The sequence below is a fragment of the Gasterosteus aculeatus genome, chromosome 7, assembly GCF_964276395.1.
Source record: "Gasterosteus aculeatus chromosome 7, fGasAcu3.hap1.1, whole genome shotgun sequence".
Lineage (NCBI taxonomy): Eukaryota > Metazoa > Chordata > Actinopteri > Perciformes > Gasterosteidae > Gasterosteus > Gasterosteus aculeatus.
The window spans coordinates 19001114-19018232 of record NC_135694.1 but is presented as its reverse complement, the minus strand read 5'-3'; the positions used below and the strand labels follow the sequence as shown (position 1 = coordinate 19018232).

The window sequence follows — 17119 nt, the reverse complement described above, 5'->3', positions numbered from 1 at the left end:
ACACTAATACATTTGCAACAGATATCAAAAGTTTAGATACAAATGCAAGTGTTTGTATAAATGTTTAAATGTGTATACATTTTTGTATGTATATGCGCTTACATGACGATATGCAAGCGCATAATGATCTGCTTATTTGGTAATATGAATTATTACTTACTGTTAATAGGAGTGTGCATTTCAACCTTTGAATGTGTCATAATGATCTGCTTATTTGCTAATATAAATTATTACTTACTGTTAATAGGAGTGTGCATTTCAACCTTTGAATGTGTCATAATGATCTGCTTATTTGCTAATATGAATTATTACTTACAGTTAATAGGAGTGTGCATTTCAACCTTTGAATGTGTCACAATTAAACATACAGATACAGAAAAATACCTATGATTACAAAAAGTATCCAGAAAACATGTAATCTTATTTCATAACCCATTCTCAGTCACTGAATGAAACATTCCCTCAAGAACTTATGTCCTGGTTCATTATTCATTAGTCATTTCAGAGCAGCAGTAATGGACGGACAGTGATAAATTTCAATATGCCTTTCTAACCTCTTCATATCTGTTCAGGAAGTTAGCTCACGATCTCTGTCACTCGTTTGCTCGCAGGAATTTGTTTAAGCTTATTTAATTAGTAAAAGGGACCTCATATTAAGGATGTCCAAGTGATCTGAGCTAAAACTAACGAGATTCTGTATATGAAGGAAAAAGTAAATAAAAAGAGGATTCTAACTTGTGCAAAACCGCAATCTTTTACTAACCATAAATATGTATTTGCTGAACTGTCATATACAGTATGTATGGTAGCTGCCGTGAAGCAAGGTAATCAGAGCATATTCAATGAAAACAGCTGCCTACTACTGCTGGAAACAAAACTGATTAGAATGGTAAAGCTAGAAAATGAAGTGTTCAAAAGGGAAAAGTCTCCACCTTTCACAGTAAATATAGTACATTTATTCATACATCCAACTTTTCTCTCCTTTAAATTATTTTCTGTAGTTTGTTGCCGCTGCTGAGCATCAGGCTGTTTCTCTACTCAGACAGCAATCTAATGGGTTTTGTAATAACTCACTTTAATAAAAGAGTTAATAGACTGATTCATTCTAAATCAAAAGGCGAGTTTTTTTTAACTACATGTTTTGGTATTTGATAAAGACCCAGTCTTGATGTAATCATTGAAGGATGTGAAAGTAAGACATCACAGAGTTTTATGGCATCATGAATGAGCAATATTTATTTCCACTTTTTGAACATTAAACATGCATATCAATAAAACTAAATTGATCATATAAATACTTACACCGTAATACTGTTACAATAAATATGGCTTTAAATATTCAAGGTTAAATAAAAAACAAACTTCAATATCAACCGCTGTAATACACACTCAGGAAAAACTCCGACAAGTCTTTGCTTTTATCACATGTTTTGATCCCAGATGATGGAACAACAATTATTATGAACAATTATTAGGTGCTAATTACTTTCATTACGACACTCATCTGAAAATTGACCCTTTGCTGAGCTGTGCTTTTTCTAAATTGATGTTGAAAAATAAAAACTGATATCATCTAATTTTGTTGTCATCCACACAATTTCGGCAAACATGACACAATAGGGCCATAACTTTTGCCAATTTGTGCTGGGGAGCACAAGTGCACACACACGCACACAAACACACGCGCACAAACGCACACGCTCAAACACACACGCACCGTACACAAAAAATTGTAAATGTGCTCAAAGAATATATACTTCATAAACAATTTTAAGACTTATTTTGTAAAAAAAAGCCTTTTTAACCCTGGCGATGTCCAACATGATACTGAAACTCTTTGTGCGAGAGCGGACCAGGCAGTTAAGAGATAATGATACAGCTGAGATTCACGTGTACACAAAAACATCAACACGTTAACAGCCATATCAAAATGTTACATACAGTACTTTAAAATAGATTACCGAGAAACTCTTAATCTGATCACGTGCAAAAGCAAACACGCCTACTCTTTCACAAAACTCCCACGCACAATGTTCATCTTTTACGCAATATACAATGAATAGTTAATGTATAGATTGAGTAATAAATATCAACACACACTTATGTAATTTGAGCCTCGGTGATGGCTTTCATTTTAAGTAAATTTCAAGAATAACATCCTCCCATGCACTCTTTTTAACTTTCCATTTAATAACACCATTAGAAATATACTGCTCCAATCGTTTAATCTTTAACACTTAAAATTAGCAATGATTGGATAAATGTAAAAAGTAGTTAATAGTTAAAAAAAAGGAAGGAAAGTTGAGAAGAGGCTGATTTTCAGTGGGTGGTAGCAAAGTTCCAAAGTCCAAAGATTCAAAGTCAATCAAATATTGTGCGGTATCAATGATGAATATGATAGAAATAGTTATAAACCGTTGTGAAAGTAGACAAAAACCGAGAGAAAACACGTTCAGCAGACTTTAAAAACAAGGAGAGGAGCCGTGTCTGTGCGTTTCCCTCTGTTTCAGAAGACAGGCAAATGGCAGTAAGCCTCCAGGGAGGACAACAGGATGTAGATGAACCACAGGGAGAGGAACATGAAGAAGGTGAGGAGCTTGGGTGTCCGTGGGCCCCCAAGCTCTCCGCCTGAAACGCTGGGACGGCGGCGGTAGAGCAGCACCATCACACACACCAGCGCCATGATGGTGAAGACGGTGACGGAAAAGGCCAGGGAGCCCGGGTCCACCTTGAACACCTCTCCTTTGCTCTTCCAGTAGACGGCAGCGATGGTCCACGCCACCCCGATGCCCAAGAACACATTCACCGCATTGCTGCCCGTCACGTTGCCGATGGAGGCGTCGGCGTACTGGTCCTGTATGGCAGCGACTTTACTTGCAAATGTATCTGTAAAAGAAAGAGATATAATTTGAGCATTGATAAGAACAATAAGAAAAACAGGTGATTTATTTTGAAATGAACTCCTCCCTATGGAGTTCTTTTCAGGCACAGCCAGCTGGGAAGACTCAGGACTAACTGGGGAGATTATATCTCCACCCTGGACTTGGCACGCCTTGGGAAGCCCCAGTCAGACCTGGTAAATGGGGAAAGGGAAGTTTAGGGTCCCCCGCTGGAGCCGTTGCTCCCCTGCGACCCGATAAGTGGTTAAAGATGAGATACATGAATAAATAGCTCCATATTAGAGAACCCTCATCTACCAGGGACTTTAGAGCAAATATTACAGGTATTATGAAATTAAACAACTCAGTTGACACAAAGTGAGTGAGATCATTTCAACTAACCAAGAGGTGTGGGGCATAAAACTTTGGTACAACTATATAATAAGACACATTAAGATGATTGTTACTAAGTGCAGAAGTAAAAATGAATTGTATGCCTTTATTAGATAGTGGTAGCTTTGTAGAAACAGGGATTCCCTGGATAACTAATCTGCAAACTTTATGGAAGGTTTATGGGGCTCACTGACCTGTCAACGTCTAATTTAAATATTCTGATTTAGGCCTCCCTGCGGTAGTGCGATGGGGATAAAATGAGGTAGCACGGAGAGACTGACATGCAGAACCGGCTCTGTCTTTGTTCACAACTTGTAATGTTCCAGACAAGCGCTCAGGAGAGAATTAGTCTGACAGCACAGGCCGAGGCAGAGGTTATACAAGTCGTCTACTGCAAGCCCGAGAGGAAACCCAGGACGAGGCTACGATACAGCTGTTAGAAACCACAGCGCCCACCTGGAACGGAGGTGCCGAGGGCCACGAACACCACCGCGGTGACTGAGTCTTTGAGGCCGACGGTGCAGCCGAAGTGAGAGGCCAAGTCCCCGGTCACAGCCGTCAGAGCGCCGATGAGGGAAATGGACACGATGAAACAGGCCCAGCCGTTCCAGTACTCAGTCGGTGGGACAAAAGCAAACAGGACTTTCCAGAAAACGGTCAGGAAGTGCATAATGTAGTCGAAGCAGGACGGCAAACGTTCTTCCCCGCTCTCTTCCTCGTCATCGTCACCTTGCAGAGACAAATAGATGAGTTAAGGCCCGAATAACGAATGAGATCATCATTGTTCATGAATTACTAATAAATCATAAAACAGTTACAGCTTAATTCGTCAATCAATCTTTGACAATTACAGTCCAATAGAACAATATATATAATACAAATATAGCTATGGTTTCTGTGAGTGCATACTATCTCTCTCTTCTATGCCTCCTGCCTATAGATGCCTTTGTTATGTTACTCTCTGCATGAAAATATGTGTGACCTCAACAATAGAGAGAAAGAATGAAACCCGAGAGAATCACACATCTCTGGTTTCTACGATATGCTTTTAGCCCAAATGCTTTGTGCACTGCTGCAGACCTAAAAGGTTCACAAAGCCAAATTAGCCATTAATCATCCAGGCGGTGCTGGTCAGTTTAGAATTTATGTTGAGCCACACAAGGAATTTTCCCTGTCATACATTTTTAATAAAATGTCTGGGTTAAAAGAGAGTAGCATATAAGTACAGGATTGCTAAAATATATGAAAACAGCCTGTGTTTTTCTAATCTCTTTCATTCATTATCCATTCAATTAGGCCTGCTAATTCTGCCAGCATTTGGGATTTTATTCGACACATATCTAAAAAAAAACAACAACACTAAAATACAGCACAACAGTGAGCAGCTGGTGGGCCGGATCCAGCCTGCAGACTCAATCTTCCACAGGTCTGGTCTCAGCGGGATGGACAGATGAGAAACTCACCTGCACTGACAGTGACAGCACTAACAAACTGCTCCCTCCAGCTGCTGCTCCCCACCACCAGAGCCAGGTTCGTCTTCTTAATCAGCTTGTCCACTGTGCTCTGTCGACGGCCACAAAGGGGACAAAGACAGCATGAGGACAGCTTGTTAGTAGCTGTCCTTTTATAGTCATGCAGTAACAGTAATAATACAATCTTAACGTCATGTGAGACGCTAATGTGGTAAACTAGGTGGCAATTCAACCAAGTCACTCTTCCCACTGTGGTGGGCAGTGAGTCAGTAAGGCAAAAAAGTTCACTACCCCCCCAGGAAAAAAAAGGTATTGAAAAGTATTGAAATAAACAAACGTGTAATTGGTGAGTGCGCATCCGAGGTAAAAAAAGCTTATGTTAAGTTACCTTGAATTCATAGGACTCCTCGATTACCACCTCCAGCTTCCTGTGCTCGCCCAGACTCGGGCAGCCCATCTTTGACACGTCCTCCGGTCCCACTGCTGTCTTGTTATCGTTGGTGTCTCCTGCGCCACAGAGACAGGTGTGTAAGCTATCAGCCAGTACATCCCACATTACTACAACCGTAAAGCAAACCTGTTGCATGAGAATTAAGTATACTAAGGATCACATGCAACATTAGGATCAGGGATAAAACCTTCGCTGGGAATGGAACACATTGGTTATATAACAAAGTTCTGCCTGAGGAATTTCATACATACATCTTACTATATTAGATTATATATACCACACTGCTGTATGACCTCAGCAGGTTTGATAACTGCTTTGATGGGGCAATTTTTGAGGATAGTGGTTGGTAGTAGTGCTAGTATCGAATAGATATCCCACATTTAATGAAAAAAATAAAACTAGAATAGATTGAGGACAAATGCTCTTCATCAATGTGCTGATATAAGCAATACACAAATGAAAAAGGACCAAATGTGAAATAAATTGAGTTTTGTTTTGCAATATAGTCAGCCATTACAATATTTAAAAAATATGATAAATATAGAAGGCGTTTAAAAAGGTGAACATACTATGAATAACTCCTTTCTGCCTTTTGGTTCTAACTTCTAACCCAAGCTTTTTTAAAGTACCGCAATTAAACCCTGTGTCCTCCAGGATGAGGCCATGAGATGCACCAAGAGGACTGACGACATCACACCTTAGTGTTGTCTCAAGGTCAAGAGCAATTTGTATCAGTCAATACAAACTGCTCTAATCCAAGAATTAAAATGATATATAAACGACAGGAGACATGAAATAATATTAGTTCACCGTGTCTCTGTCCCACGTCCAGCAGGATGGGCTCCGCCAACACAATTATGAAAGTCTTGTTCTTCTCGTATTCCTCGTCATCAATGACCTTCACATTCAGCATCTTCCTGAAAACAGAGGGGTCAAGGGACAAGAAAAGAATTCAGCCAAACAGAGAATCGTAAATTAGCGTAAATCATGAAATATCTGCAGCAGTTAATAAGCTTTAACCAGCAGCGTGCATTTTATACTCAAATCCAATAAAAAGTATTCCTCAATTCTAGTAAGAGGAGTTCTTGCCCATGCTTCATACAAATTCAAAGTCTGTACCCAAGAGGTAAACTGCCTACTCAATAAAATACTGATGTTAGATTACAAGATGGAAGCTGGAGATTTGACAAATAAACAAATATCCTGTTGAAAAGAACACTGTGTAAAACATTGAAAAAACACATTCTTTTATTTTATTTTATTTCCAGCTGTCCACAAGAGGGCGGACTCCTTCTACACCATTAATTCCAGTAGAGCACAGGAGAAACATATAGCCCACACCCCTCCCACACACTTCAAGCTATAAGTCATTGGAAATTGAGGTATGTTGTTCTCAGTGGAATTCAAGCACCACCGATGTAGGAAACCAATGCAGCTTTGGGCAAATTCTTAACACACATTTACAAATTCAGCTCTGGTACTAAAATCTGGGTGCTACGAAAACACGTGAGGACGTGGTGTCAAACTGTGGTCGACATATTTGCCTCAGCCCGCTTCGTTCTCCCACACTGTCACACAGTGAGTCTTTCTCTCCCTCTCCCTCCATCTCCCTAATGATATGTGGGTGGCTGTCTATTTCTGTCTACTCGTGTACACTCAGAATTCGACATCGCGCTGGTAGAGCTTTTTGCTTTGCAGAAAAGAAGAAATTTTATTTTAAACATGAGCGATACGTCATCTGCAGTCTAATGTCAAGGAAAGTCATGCCAGTGGGAGCAAAGGGAATCGCAGCATAGCCTACAGTCCTTTCAATGGAAAAAAATAGTAAATCTTTTGAACAAGATGATATTTCAAGTGTGGTATGTACGTAAGTTCACTCTAAAGCATCGGGGAGAGGCCGTGGAATAAAATGTGTATTAGTTGCTATTGAATGTATTCAGACTGCAGCATTTTTTCAAGTCCACATCTCACTTTAGGTGGATACTTTATTGTTGAGGATGTAAAAGATACAATCGACAGGGATTAAACATTTACATTTGTGCAGACCTCTCGCTAAAACCTACTTTAGATTCCGCATTTAAAAAAAAGATGAATGTGAAAATACTTTATTCATTACGTTTACCAAGTAAAATGTAGATTTTTTTTCCTGGTTTAACCCTAAATACGTGCAAGGAAAACATACTGGTACCAAGTTAAAATGAAAACTCAAGAAGGCATTTTAATTGCATTTCCACAAAACAAATCAAAATTATAACTTTTTCTGGTTGGGTTAAACAGAGACATCTTTTGAATAGTTTGAAAACCTGATGTGACATATTCCAAATTGGGAGAACATGTCCTACTATCATCGCGTATAAAGGATGTCACTACTGTCTCGTCTGACGTCTGGAGTTCAAAGGAGTTTGTTGATTTTTCTCTGGCAATCTATTAAATTCCAAAATGTGAATACGTCTTGTTTGAGCATCAGGTCGCTTCCTCCCACAGCCAAAAGACATTTACACCAAGTCATGACGAAGGAGTGGGAGTGAATTTATGCCTCCACGTTCACCTCTGCTTTCTGCACTCTGCATGTCTTTATGCCCATGAGTGAATGGGCCACTGCCAAAGTCATGGCATGTGCCGGGCTTGCTAGAGTGTCCTTGAGCAAGAACTCCAACAGCTCCAAAGAAACTGTATTGTAGCTGAAAACAAAAACAAATGCAGCAGCGCAGGGAAGAGATGTGTTTCTCATATGTGCAGCAGTTAAAAGACAATCACGTTTTCTCTACAGTGAACTGCAAAATACGGTTGTCGCGGCGGTTCCGGCAGTGACGACACATCCTGCCGTGTCATTGGGGAACTGAAGCGGGCCCCCAAGGGAGCGGCGGAGCAGACATCCAGCGTAATGGTGCGGCCCCCACCTGCCGCTCCAAGCTGCAACACTCCCAACATTGAAGCCGCTATGTATGACATCCATAGCATCGCCGTAGCAGCAAACAACTATTTGCAGAGGTAGAGCGGATTAATGTCCACCCGAGCGGAGAATGAAATTGCTTAACCCTCCACCCTAACCCTGTGTTGTTTTCCAGGCTTCTCCTTGCTTCGTGGACATAAAGCCGGGCTCGCTCAATGCCGCCACTCAGCACTGTTTTGATATGGTTGTTCCAAAGGATAAGATAACCCTCCGCTGCTCCACTTTGGTTGTTTCTCACGAAATGCAGAGCGATATTGATGCCGACCACATTGAGCGTGAGAAATAAAACATATGAGGGTATTGATTTTGCTTTTCACAAGTGATCCCCTCACATCTCTTTCATCTCAGTTTACATAACTGCCCCCGTTATCCACCTCAGCTTCAACTGGTGTGTAGTGCCACACATTTTGAGGCACTAACGGAAACAGATACAAGAGGAAGCTACACACAAGCATCAAAGGGTCTTTGTAGATCTTCCTCTAATCCATAAACACAGAACGTAAAACGGTTCAGCCTGTTTATTTTGGCTCGGAGGTTTGTGTCTCTATCATAATCTATTTACTGCAGCGCAGAATTTAGTTGGTAAATTATTATTTAACTGCACGCCCAGATTTTAAACCATTCCTGCTGGTTCCATGCCAAGAGCTTAAAAACTAGTCTTCTTCCTCTTTCGTTTCTCTGCGTGCACAAACATCGTCCGGGTCTGGTATGTGTACAGAAAGAGACACAAAGCAAGAGGCACTGTAACAAACAAACACACACACACACACACACACACACACACACACACACACACACACACACACACACACACACACACACACACACACACACACACACACACACACACACAAAGCTGCCTGGAGGGCTTCTGCAGAGTGTCAGCTCTTTGTCCTGAACGCCCAGGGAAACACTCGGGTAAGAAAAGACAGGTTTTTTTTAAGGCTGAACTTTGGCAGCCTGCTGAGCAGTAAGATATAGGAAGATACATATTTAACACGGAGCATTTGCGAGCTTGTTCGCACAAAGACGCAAATAGATGGGTTGCTACTAAAAGCCAAAATGCTTTAACAGTGATGTGGCTTCACCTGCATCTTTTAACAGGACTGAGAGAACGCTTCCAATTAAACAACCTCATAAAATATTCAGTCCAACTTGAGGATCTCAGTAGCATGAAGCAGGAAAGAAATGTGATGATGCACAAGACAAAGATCCTTGTAGACTGGTTCATCAGAGGCTCATTTGGCTCTTCACTGATGAATACTTTGTTTACTGTGTTTAGAGATGTATGCTGCCTTCGATTCTCTGACCTCCTGAAGATGGAGCTGGCTAAAAACATAAGCATGCTGGACCTGGCCATTCTCATTCATGTCATATGCAAGACGTTTTCAGCTACGATCAGAGTGCCGCTGCATTTGTCTTTAAGTCCTTGTTTGCTATTCAAAGGAGCACAGGAGCAGCTGAGGAGGCTTTGGCATTTCCTCGTTGCCTTTGAATTTTCTATTCATCTGTTTTCCCGGAGCAAACTGTCCTGCTCTGCTGGATCCTTCTCTCCATAGTGCTTCTCCTCCTCTCGCACATCGCGATAATGTGAATCGTGCAGGTGCTTGTGTCACTGTCAGCTTGCTACAGTTAGATGAACAGAGTGTCGGCTCAGTAGGTTAGGATTTCATCTAAATCCTGATACAAGCTGCCAGCTTGTAATGTTCATGCTATGCACTGCTGTCTCATTAACCACAGCTTCTGTTGCCACCTGCGCTGTGTTGAGAACTTTTGGGACTCCTCTAACGCGTCTTCACTCTCTGTAATTAATTTTGATGTTCTAGAAGCTCTTTTTAGATCCCGTTTGGAGCGACTTTTTATTTGATGTGAAGTTAAAGTGGATTCAGCGTACAGACACACACCCTTAAAAACACACGCAGACAAATGCACAAAAAGCTATTAAAGATGCATACAAATGTGCAAACAAACTGACGTACATGTAATAAAATTTCCACTGCACTGCGCGGCAAATAAGACAAATAGGGAGATCTGCGTTCTCTTTGACACAGTGTATTCACCTGCCTTTCCTCCCACTCAGCCAACCTACACAATACACCCACACACAAGACCTGAAATTCTCCTCACACAGACGTATTCATCCAAATCATTTTATTCCTTTTTTAGCCCTTCAGTGTGCTCTGAATTGTCGGTGTGTGATGAGGTTGATACAAAGCAGGGCATTCTCTTTTTAACCAAAAAATCGCCGCTGTGGATAATTGCCGGGTCCTTTGCTCGTCACATCATAAAACAAACGCAAGAGCACTCGTCCTGCTGCCAAACCCTCCGCACAGCGTTGAAGAGAAAAGCTGGAATAACATCAGACTTGAACCTCTCTCTGTGCTCTTCCTCCCTCCTCTTTTAATATGCTTCTTTGCCGGTGCATCCAAGAATCCTTTTGGCAAAAAATATCACACAGGTCTCATTGTAAACACCTGTTTCAGTAGCTGCTCAACCCTCATCCCCCTTCTATTGTGCAGTCACCTGCCGGATTTTCTTCCCTCTTCTCTGCTGCTAACATTTACTTCCTTTGTTTTCTGCAGTGGATCTTTCCTTTCCCTCCATTAAAATTAACTGCATCCTGTTTTAATTCATCCATTGAAAGCTGCTTCTATACGTCTTTCTTCTTCTCTTCTATACCTTCTCCATTGTTTCATTATCTGTCTCACAATTTTACCCTCTTATCCTCCCACGTCATCGCTCTGATCTAAACTTCTCAGAGCAAACGTATCTGTGACTCATAAAAATAGTCCTTTTATCCTTCGCCAAAATAGATAATTTACGGTAAGGTCCACAAGGACTGTTTAACACAGGGGCCCCCAACAACCAATCGGCTGATTATTTGTTTGTCATGTTTATCCGCCGCACCTTCAAGACCGGTAATATTTTCTAACATGAAACCGGTCTGTGAGGCAGAAAAGGTTGGGGGCCACTGGTTTGAAGGGTCAACGTGTGGGCTGTGATGTTTGATGAAGCGATGAGAAGGAAACAATTGTCACTCACATGGTCTCATCGTTCTGGAACTCCAACTTGCCGGACACCTCCTCGTAGTCTTCCCCGGCTTTGGCGGTGCCCTCGGCGGTGTGGTAGGGCACTGCCACCTTCCCCCTCGCCCCGGACGTCCGGTGGACCTTCACTTGCATGCTGCCAATGCTCTCGCTGACCCTCATGGAGTTACTCTCGAATGTGAATATACCAGCGTGGTCGTCATCGTAGATGGTAACCGTGGCCGTGTGAGCGCTGCCCAGCGCTGCCTTGGGAGGGACATGTGAGATGCCCGCCGCGCTGCTGCTGGAGGTGATGGAGCTCGGCTCCAGGACGGAGACCTCAGCCCGGTGTGCGATCCGGGGATTACTCAGACGCACGTAGAAGTGCTCGTCCTCTTCAAAAATATCATCATCAATGACGCCAACGGTGAACTCTTTGGTTGTCTCACCGGGCTTGAAGACCAAAGTGCCCTCAGCAAACTCGTAGTCTGAGCCAGCGTTGGCCGTTGCGTCCTCGGTGCGGTAATCCACCTGGGTGGCAAAAGCAAAGAAACACAAACGTTATGTCCGCAGGTTTAATAAAAGGCTTAATTATTGAGAATTCTTTTTCCTCGAGCCATTGCATTTGATTTTAAATTGACCTTTTACAATCACTTCTTCTCATTACCTTCACAGTGCAACCACTTTCTCCTCCGTGCCGGGTCACTGACAGCTTCAGTGAGCCACAGTTCTCAAAGCACTGGTAGTGAGATGTTTCAAACTGCAGGTAGATGGTGTTGGGATCTTCCTCTTGACCAGTAGCCTCGTGACAGCTCACCACCTTCCTGGCTTGGTCGGCGGCGTGCTTTTTCAATATGTTCCCGGCTCCGATCATCATGCGCGTGGCTTGAATCCGGTAGAAGGCCCGGCTCTTCTGTTGTTGGACCAGCACTTGGTAGTTAGCCATCTCGATCAGTTGCTCCATGTCCTTCTCCGGGTGCCGTTGCTTCAAGTCTTTTAGGGTGCGAGCCATGTCCCGCCGGGCCTCTTCCTCTTGAATTCGCTCGGCGCTCATCCCTCCGCCTTCCTCCACCCCCTCCAGCATTCCGTCCAGAGCGTCGCTGGGGTGAGTGTGGGAGTTCACATCCTGGCCGTCCATCTCCAAGTCCATTTTAGTGAACATGGCGTCTCCCTCGGACTCAATGATAATGCCGCGGGTCTTGTCGGCACGGTACCGCTTATTGACATACTTGTAGAAGAGAAGCCGCCGGTCTGCAATCCAGGCTTGCAGCACACAGAGAGGGAAAAAGAGGAAGGTAAGGACGGCCTCCCAAACCTCCACCTCTCCGGGGGAGACCACAGAGAGGATGAGATACAGCCAGATGTAGGCGAACACGCTCCAGGCAGCAGTGACAAAAAACACCCGCAGGTGCTTTACCTTGCGAACTTCATTTTCTGGCACCACATAAACACAGATAGCGATGATAATGAACATGTTGAATGCAGCACTCCCCACGATCGTGCTGGGACCCAAAGATCCAGCCTCGAAGTTGTGGCCGACCACTTCAATGACGGAGAGCAAGATCTCTGGTGCGGATGAGCCCAGCGCCATCAGAGTCAGGTTGGACACGGTCTCATTCCAGATGCGTACAGTTGTTGTCGTCGTCTCACCGTTGGGCTTCTTGATTGTGATCTCCTTTTCCTGAGAGGTGATTACTTCAATCGAAGACATGAAGCGGTCTGCAATGATGGACATGCCCAGGAACATGTATATGAGGGCAGCAAAGTAAACGATGGCGCGTGCCACCTTGTCACCCACCGCGGGGTTTTGGGGGTTCCACATGGGCAGCACCACTCCCTCGGAGCAGTTATCAGTACTGGAGCAGTTGCCCGGTGTGCTGCCAATGTCTTCATGGCTGGCGCTGCCGTGGGAGAAATGAGTGACTCCCGGGAGCAGAACCAGCAGGAAGGAGATGAACATATACGGCGTGAACGGTGGAGTGAAATTCATGATGCTCTTGTGTAGAGACATTGCAGCGGGACGGAGCTCGTAGTCTTCTGATACCGGAGATCGATCCGTGTCACATTTGAAGCTCTATCCAAATGCCTGGGAGACAAAGGAATAAGAATATTTGCGTGTGAGGTCGTCACATTCCCAGGGTCCGATGATCAGCATTCGGGGTTCTATTCTCTCTTCAACTTATACCAGCATATAGCATCACAGAAGTACTCAAAGTTATGCGCTTTTTTTTACAAATCTTGTGGGATCCAACAGTTTTGTTGGTCCGAGTTTCGAAGCCAGAAATATTGGCACCCACTAATCATTGAGTCATTGGTATTGAACTATCCTGTCAAACTCCCACACATATAATGTGGTCATTCGGTGCTAAACAGCAGTGGAAATGTTACCCTCTGCAACTGTAGTATTGAGGGAAAAAGTGACTCAGTCCTCCATGTATTGTCAAGTTAGAGGGGATTCTAAAAATATTCACTGACAACATAACAAAGAAAGAGCAGTTGTTCTTAGGCAGCATCACCGACTTACCAATAAATATATTACACTATTATTCATAGGAAAAACAATCCTGATCTCCGATGGAAGTACAGCAGGCCTCTCAACTCTACTCATAATTTATTGCTAAAAATGTTGTTAATAAATTTAATGTTTTTTATTTTACTTAAGCCATTTAAACTATGTCTTGGCAGCAGCTTGAGTGAACAATTAAGAGAGTACAGCATCAATGCTGTCCAGAGGATTAACATCTGCATTGATGTGAGCAGAGAGAAGGAGAGGGGAAAATAGCCCTGCCATGTAATCCGGGTCTTCCTAATTAAAATTTCAAGACCAACTCTTTCACAAAAATAGGTTGGCCACCTAAAGCAGATTTGACAATGCTTTATGTACAGCACACGCTTCCATTGACATGCAGGAGAGAGCAGCAGCATTCCCTTCTCCGACCTGCATAACTGGAGTGCACATTTTTCCATCAAGGCAACATTTTGGTCCGAATCACAGATATAGAAATTAAGTTGTCCATTTTTTCCTTGTAAATAAACCACCAACAGATTTTATTGGTGCAAAAATAGATTCCTGTTACAACTCAGCATACTGTATGTCTGCCTATCAGATAGAGTTAATTCAGAACCATGGACAGCGTCTCTTGCGACAAGAAGAAAATTGTGAAATATCTGATCCTCAGTCATTTTTTCGAAGATTATGTCATAATTAAAAGACGTTTTAGAGAGGTGAGAGTATAATATTGTGTACTTTCATCATTGAGTCCTTTCTATAATATAATATGAATCTACTTTTGTCTGGCACACAAACCGTAACAAATTTTGAGTGGGTGATGTTTCTATGGGAAAAGCAAGCTCACAAAACTGGTTGTTAGCCTGGAATAAAACAGTACGATATCAACAAAAGGTGTCAACATGTTTTTATCTGTCCTGGTGGTGCCGTACAAAGTTCATCAATATGCATTTCTCACTGAAATCACCTGGTGGGAACAAGCTAAGACAGTAGAGAGAGATGATCTGTCTGTTTCCATGAAGAATCCAGGATTCATTAGCCAAAGCAACGAGGACAGTTTTACACCTTACATTGACGAGTCCCATCAGAGACATTTAATAGATTATCTACAAGCACAAAACAACAATTCTCTGCACTGCCGAAATTTTACATTAATCTTTTAATCAGTGCAAGTTTTATGCCACTGAAAAACCCACCAAGATGCTACTTTCCATTTCATTAAGTTTCTCATTTAACCTTTAAAGATTCCCAAATTATCCAAACTGAAAAAGATGCCTCTGACCCAATTAAATGTATGATAATTTAAACCCTCAAATGTGTTCCTGTTTGCTAAGCAGAGGCTTCAGGTTGGCAAGTAAACACATAATGAGTCACACTTCGATGCCAGCCTCTTTTTTTTTCAGAGATGTTTTTTTCTTTTCTTTAAATGGTGGCAGTCTCAATTTGTAATGATACTCCTGATAAATGCCATTTCTACTATCTTGGTAATGGGAAGTCATCACAAAAGAAACAGGAGAAAAATTAAAAGTAAAACGGACATGAATCCCTTGAGTCTTGAACAAGAGCACAATAAATGATCAAAGATAAGCATACGGTAGATCATGTGCATGCAGATACTATGAGCTGTTAGATCTCAGCATAGTAGAGAAAACCCTCGATGCTCATGCAGGAATAAATCTCCTATTTTTTAGATCCTTGGATCTACATTACTCACCTGAGTGCAGTTGTCAGGGAGTCAGCGCAGTGTGGAAGTTGTGGCCTCAAGAGATTAATTTATTTTTTATATCCCTCTGTGGAGAGACAGCTTATTTTAAATCAAGAAATTGTAGAAATGTATAATCACCAAAAAAAGTAACCTAAAAGAATTCCACATGAGTTTTAAGAAGCTTATTAAAAGCCAGATATGTGGGCCAGCAGATTAAGCAAGAGTAGAAACACAAACTGTAACAGACGATCAAACATGTTGAATTACAAACGTGTACTGAGAAGACCAGAACATTGGACACAAGACCATCGCTGCAAACGAGGGACAAATGGACCTGCCCGTTTGTTGCGCACAGCGTGGGTCCCACAGGATACTCACGGAAATCCCCGAATCTCGCGTGGACCCCCCTGGTCTCAGCGTGGCACCCTGCAGCAGTTCACGACACCCCGTGTGCCATCCGCGCAGCGGGCTGCTGTGATGCTGTGGGCTTGTTGCGCTGGTGCCTTGGTGATGACGCGTTGCTTTCCACGGTGCTTCTTCGCGATTTTTCTTTCTTCTTCTGACAGGTACCCTACCTCAGCTAACTTAACACCGCCCGATTAGTTCTTTTGGGTTGAATTCCACTCGCTCCCGCACGGCAACACACCTTCCGCGAACCTAAGTCATTTTTTGTTGTTTTTTCAAAAAGCATAAAACGTTTTCAGTGTTCTCCTGTCCAGGCAAACGTTACGTGCGATTGTTGATGCGTAACATCATACATGAAATCATTCGTCCCGCTCCAACCAGTCAGATATTCTTCCAAACTGCTAATTTATGATTTAAAAAAGGCTTTTAAGGGCGTTCTTTGCATTGGAAAAAATAAAAAATAAACTGAGTGAAAAAAATCCCTGTTTTACCTGTCCGAGCTGGATGAGGCAAAGAGCCAAAGAGGACCGCACATGAGAGGAGGCGTGAATGAATGAATGGTGAAGGGTTGAAGAGAACGCGAAGCACACGGAACACGGATCAGGACAAGATGGAAATCGAGCACAGGGATGGTGGCAGACAAGAAAGAGGAGTGTGGTGGTATGCAAATGGTAGTCTTGTCTTACTCTTCTTGCGGGTGGGCAGCTGTGAGACAAGAAACGATGAGCGAGGTGGAAGCACTGCAGAAACAGGGGAGGAGACGTTCAGAGACAGCGCTACACGCACGGATGGTCCTTCTGACTGCGCATCGGGAGTCCAGGAGGAATGGCCATTTCACTCCTGAATTCTGATTTTTTTTCCCCCCCTTCATTTTCTTTGTTAGTCATCATCACAGACAAACCTCCAGTGAGCTTAGAGCTAAAGATCTGGTATGCGAGTCAGGGACTCAGATATCCCAGATGTTGCTGCTTGAAGGACTGTTGTGTGTTGGGTTTTTATTGTAATCTGGATGCTTATAGGCAGAGACATAGGAGAGAAAAAAGCACATACCCTGAAATCTTGATACATGCTATAAAAACCTGTAGAACAATTTAAGACAAATACTAACTTTGAAGATGAGGGAGGAGGGAGGAGGCTTTGCAGTCACATTGATTTCAATATTGACAGTAAAATGTTTGATGACACGTCAATGGCGTCATCAGAGGTTTTGGGTGCCTTCATAAAGGCATTTTGAGGCTGTACAGTAAAATATTCTTTAAAAGTTACAAATAATTTAAATCAGTGTGGATGACAGCCGTTATGATGAGACTCAAGACTTTAACAACA

General features: G+C 42.7%; 1 protein-coding gene across 1 annotated transcript; it reads right to left on the bottom strand.

The window, feature by feature from the left end:
- Window positions 1-1208: 1208 nt before the first annotated feature.
- slc8a4a (solute carrier family 8 member 4a) lies at window positions 1209-16922 on the bottom strand. Its single transcript, XM_040179884.2, has 9 exons — window positions 15767-16922; window positions 15398-15473; window positions 11842-13260; window positions 11191-11705; window positions 6006-6112; window positions 5133-5251; window positions 4736-4835; window positions 3729-4001; window positions 1209-2886 (listed from the first exon to the last, which is right to left on the bottom strand). The coding sequence occupies exons 3-9, from the start codon at window positions 13183-13185 to the stop codon at window positions 2507-2509; spliced, it is 2838 nt and encodes a 945-aa protein (XP_040035818.2). The 5' UTR covers window positions 13186-13260; window positions 15398-15473; window positions 15767-16922; the 3' UTR covers window positions 1209-2506.
- Between the last annotated feature and the right edge of the window lie 197 nt (window positions 16923-17119).

What these genes read in the sequence shown, in the direction of transcription:
- slc8a4a (XM_040179884.2), bottom strand. Translation starts at nt 13,185, where the DNA reads ATGTCTCTACACAAGAGCATCATGAATTTCACTCCACCGTTCACGCCG. An exon ending in TTCCAGAACGATGAGACCAT is followed by an intron (nt 6,113 to 11,190) that starts GTGAGTGACAAT and finishes CTCTGTTTTCAG; the next exon opens with GAAGATGCTGAATGTGAAGG. An exon ending in CCTCGGCACCTCCGTTCCAG is followed by an intron (nt 2,887 to 3,728) that starts GTGGGCGCTGTG and finishes TTTCTTTTACAG; the next exon opens with ATACATTTGCAAGTAAAGTC.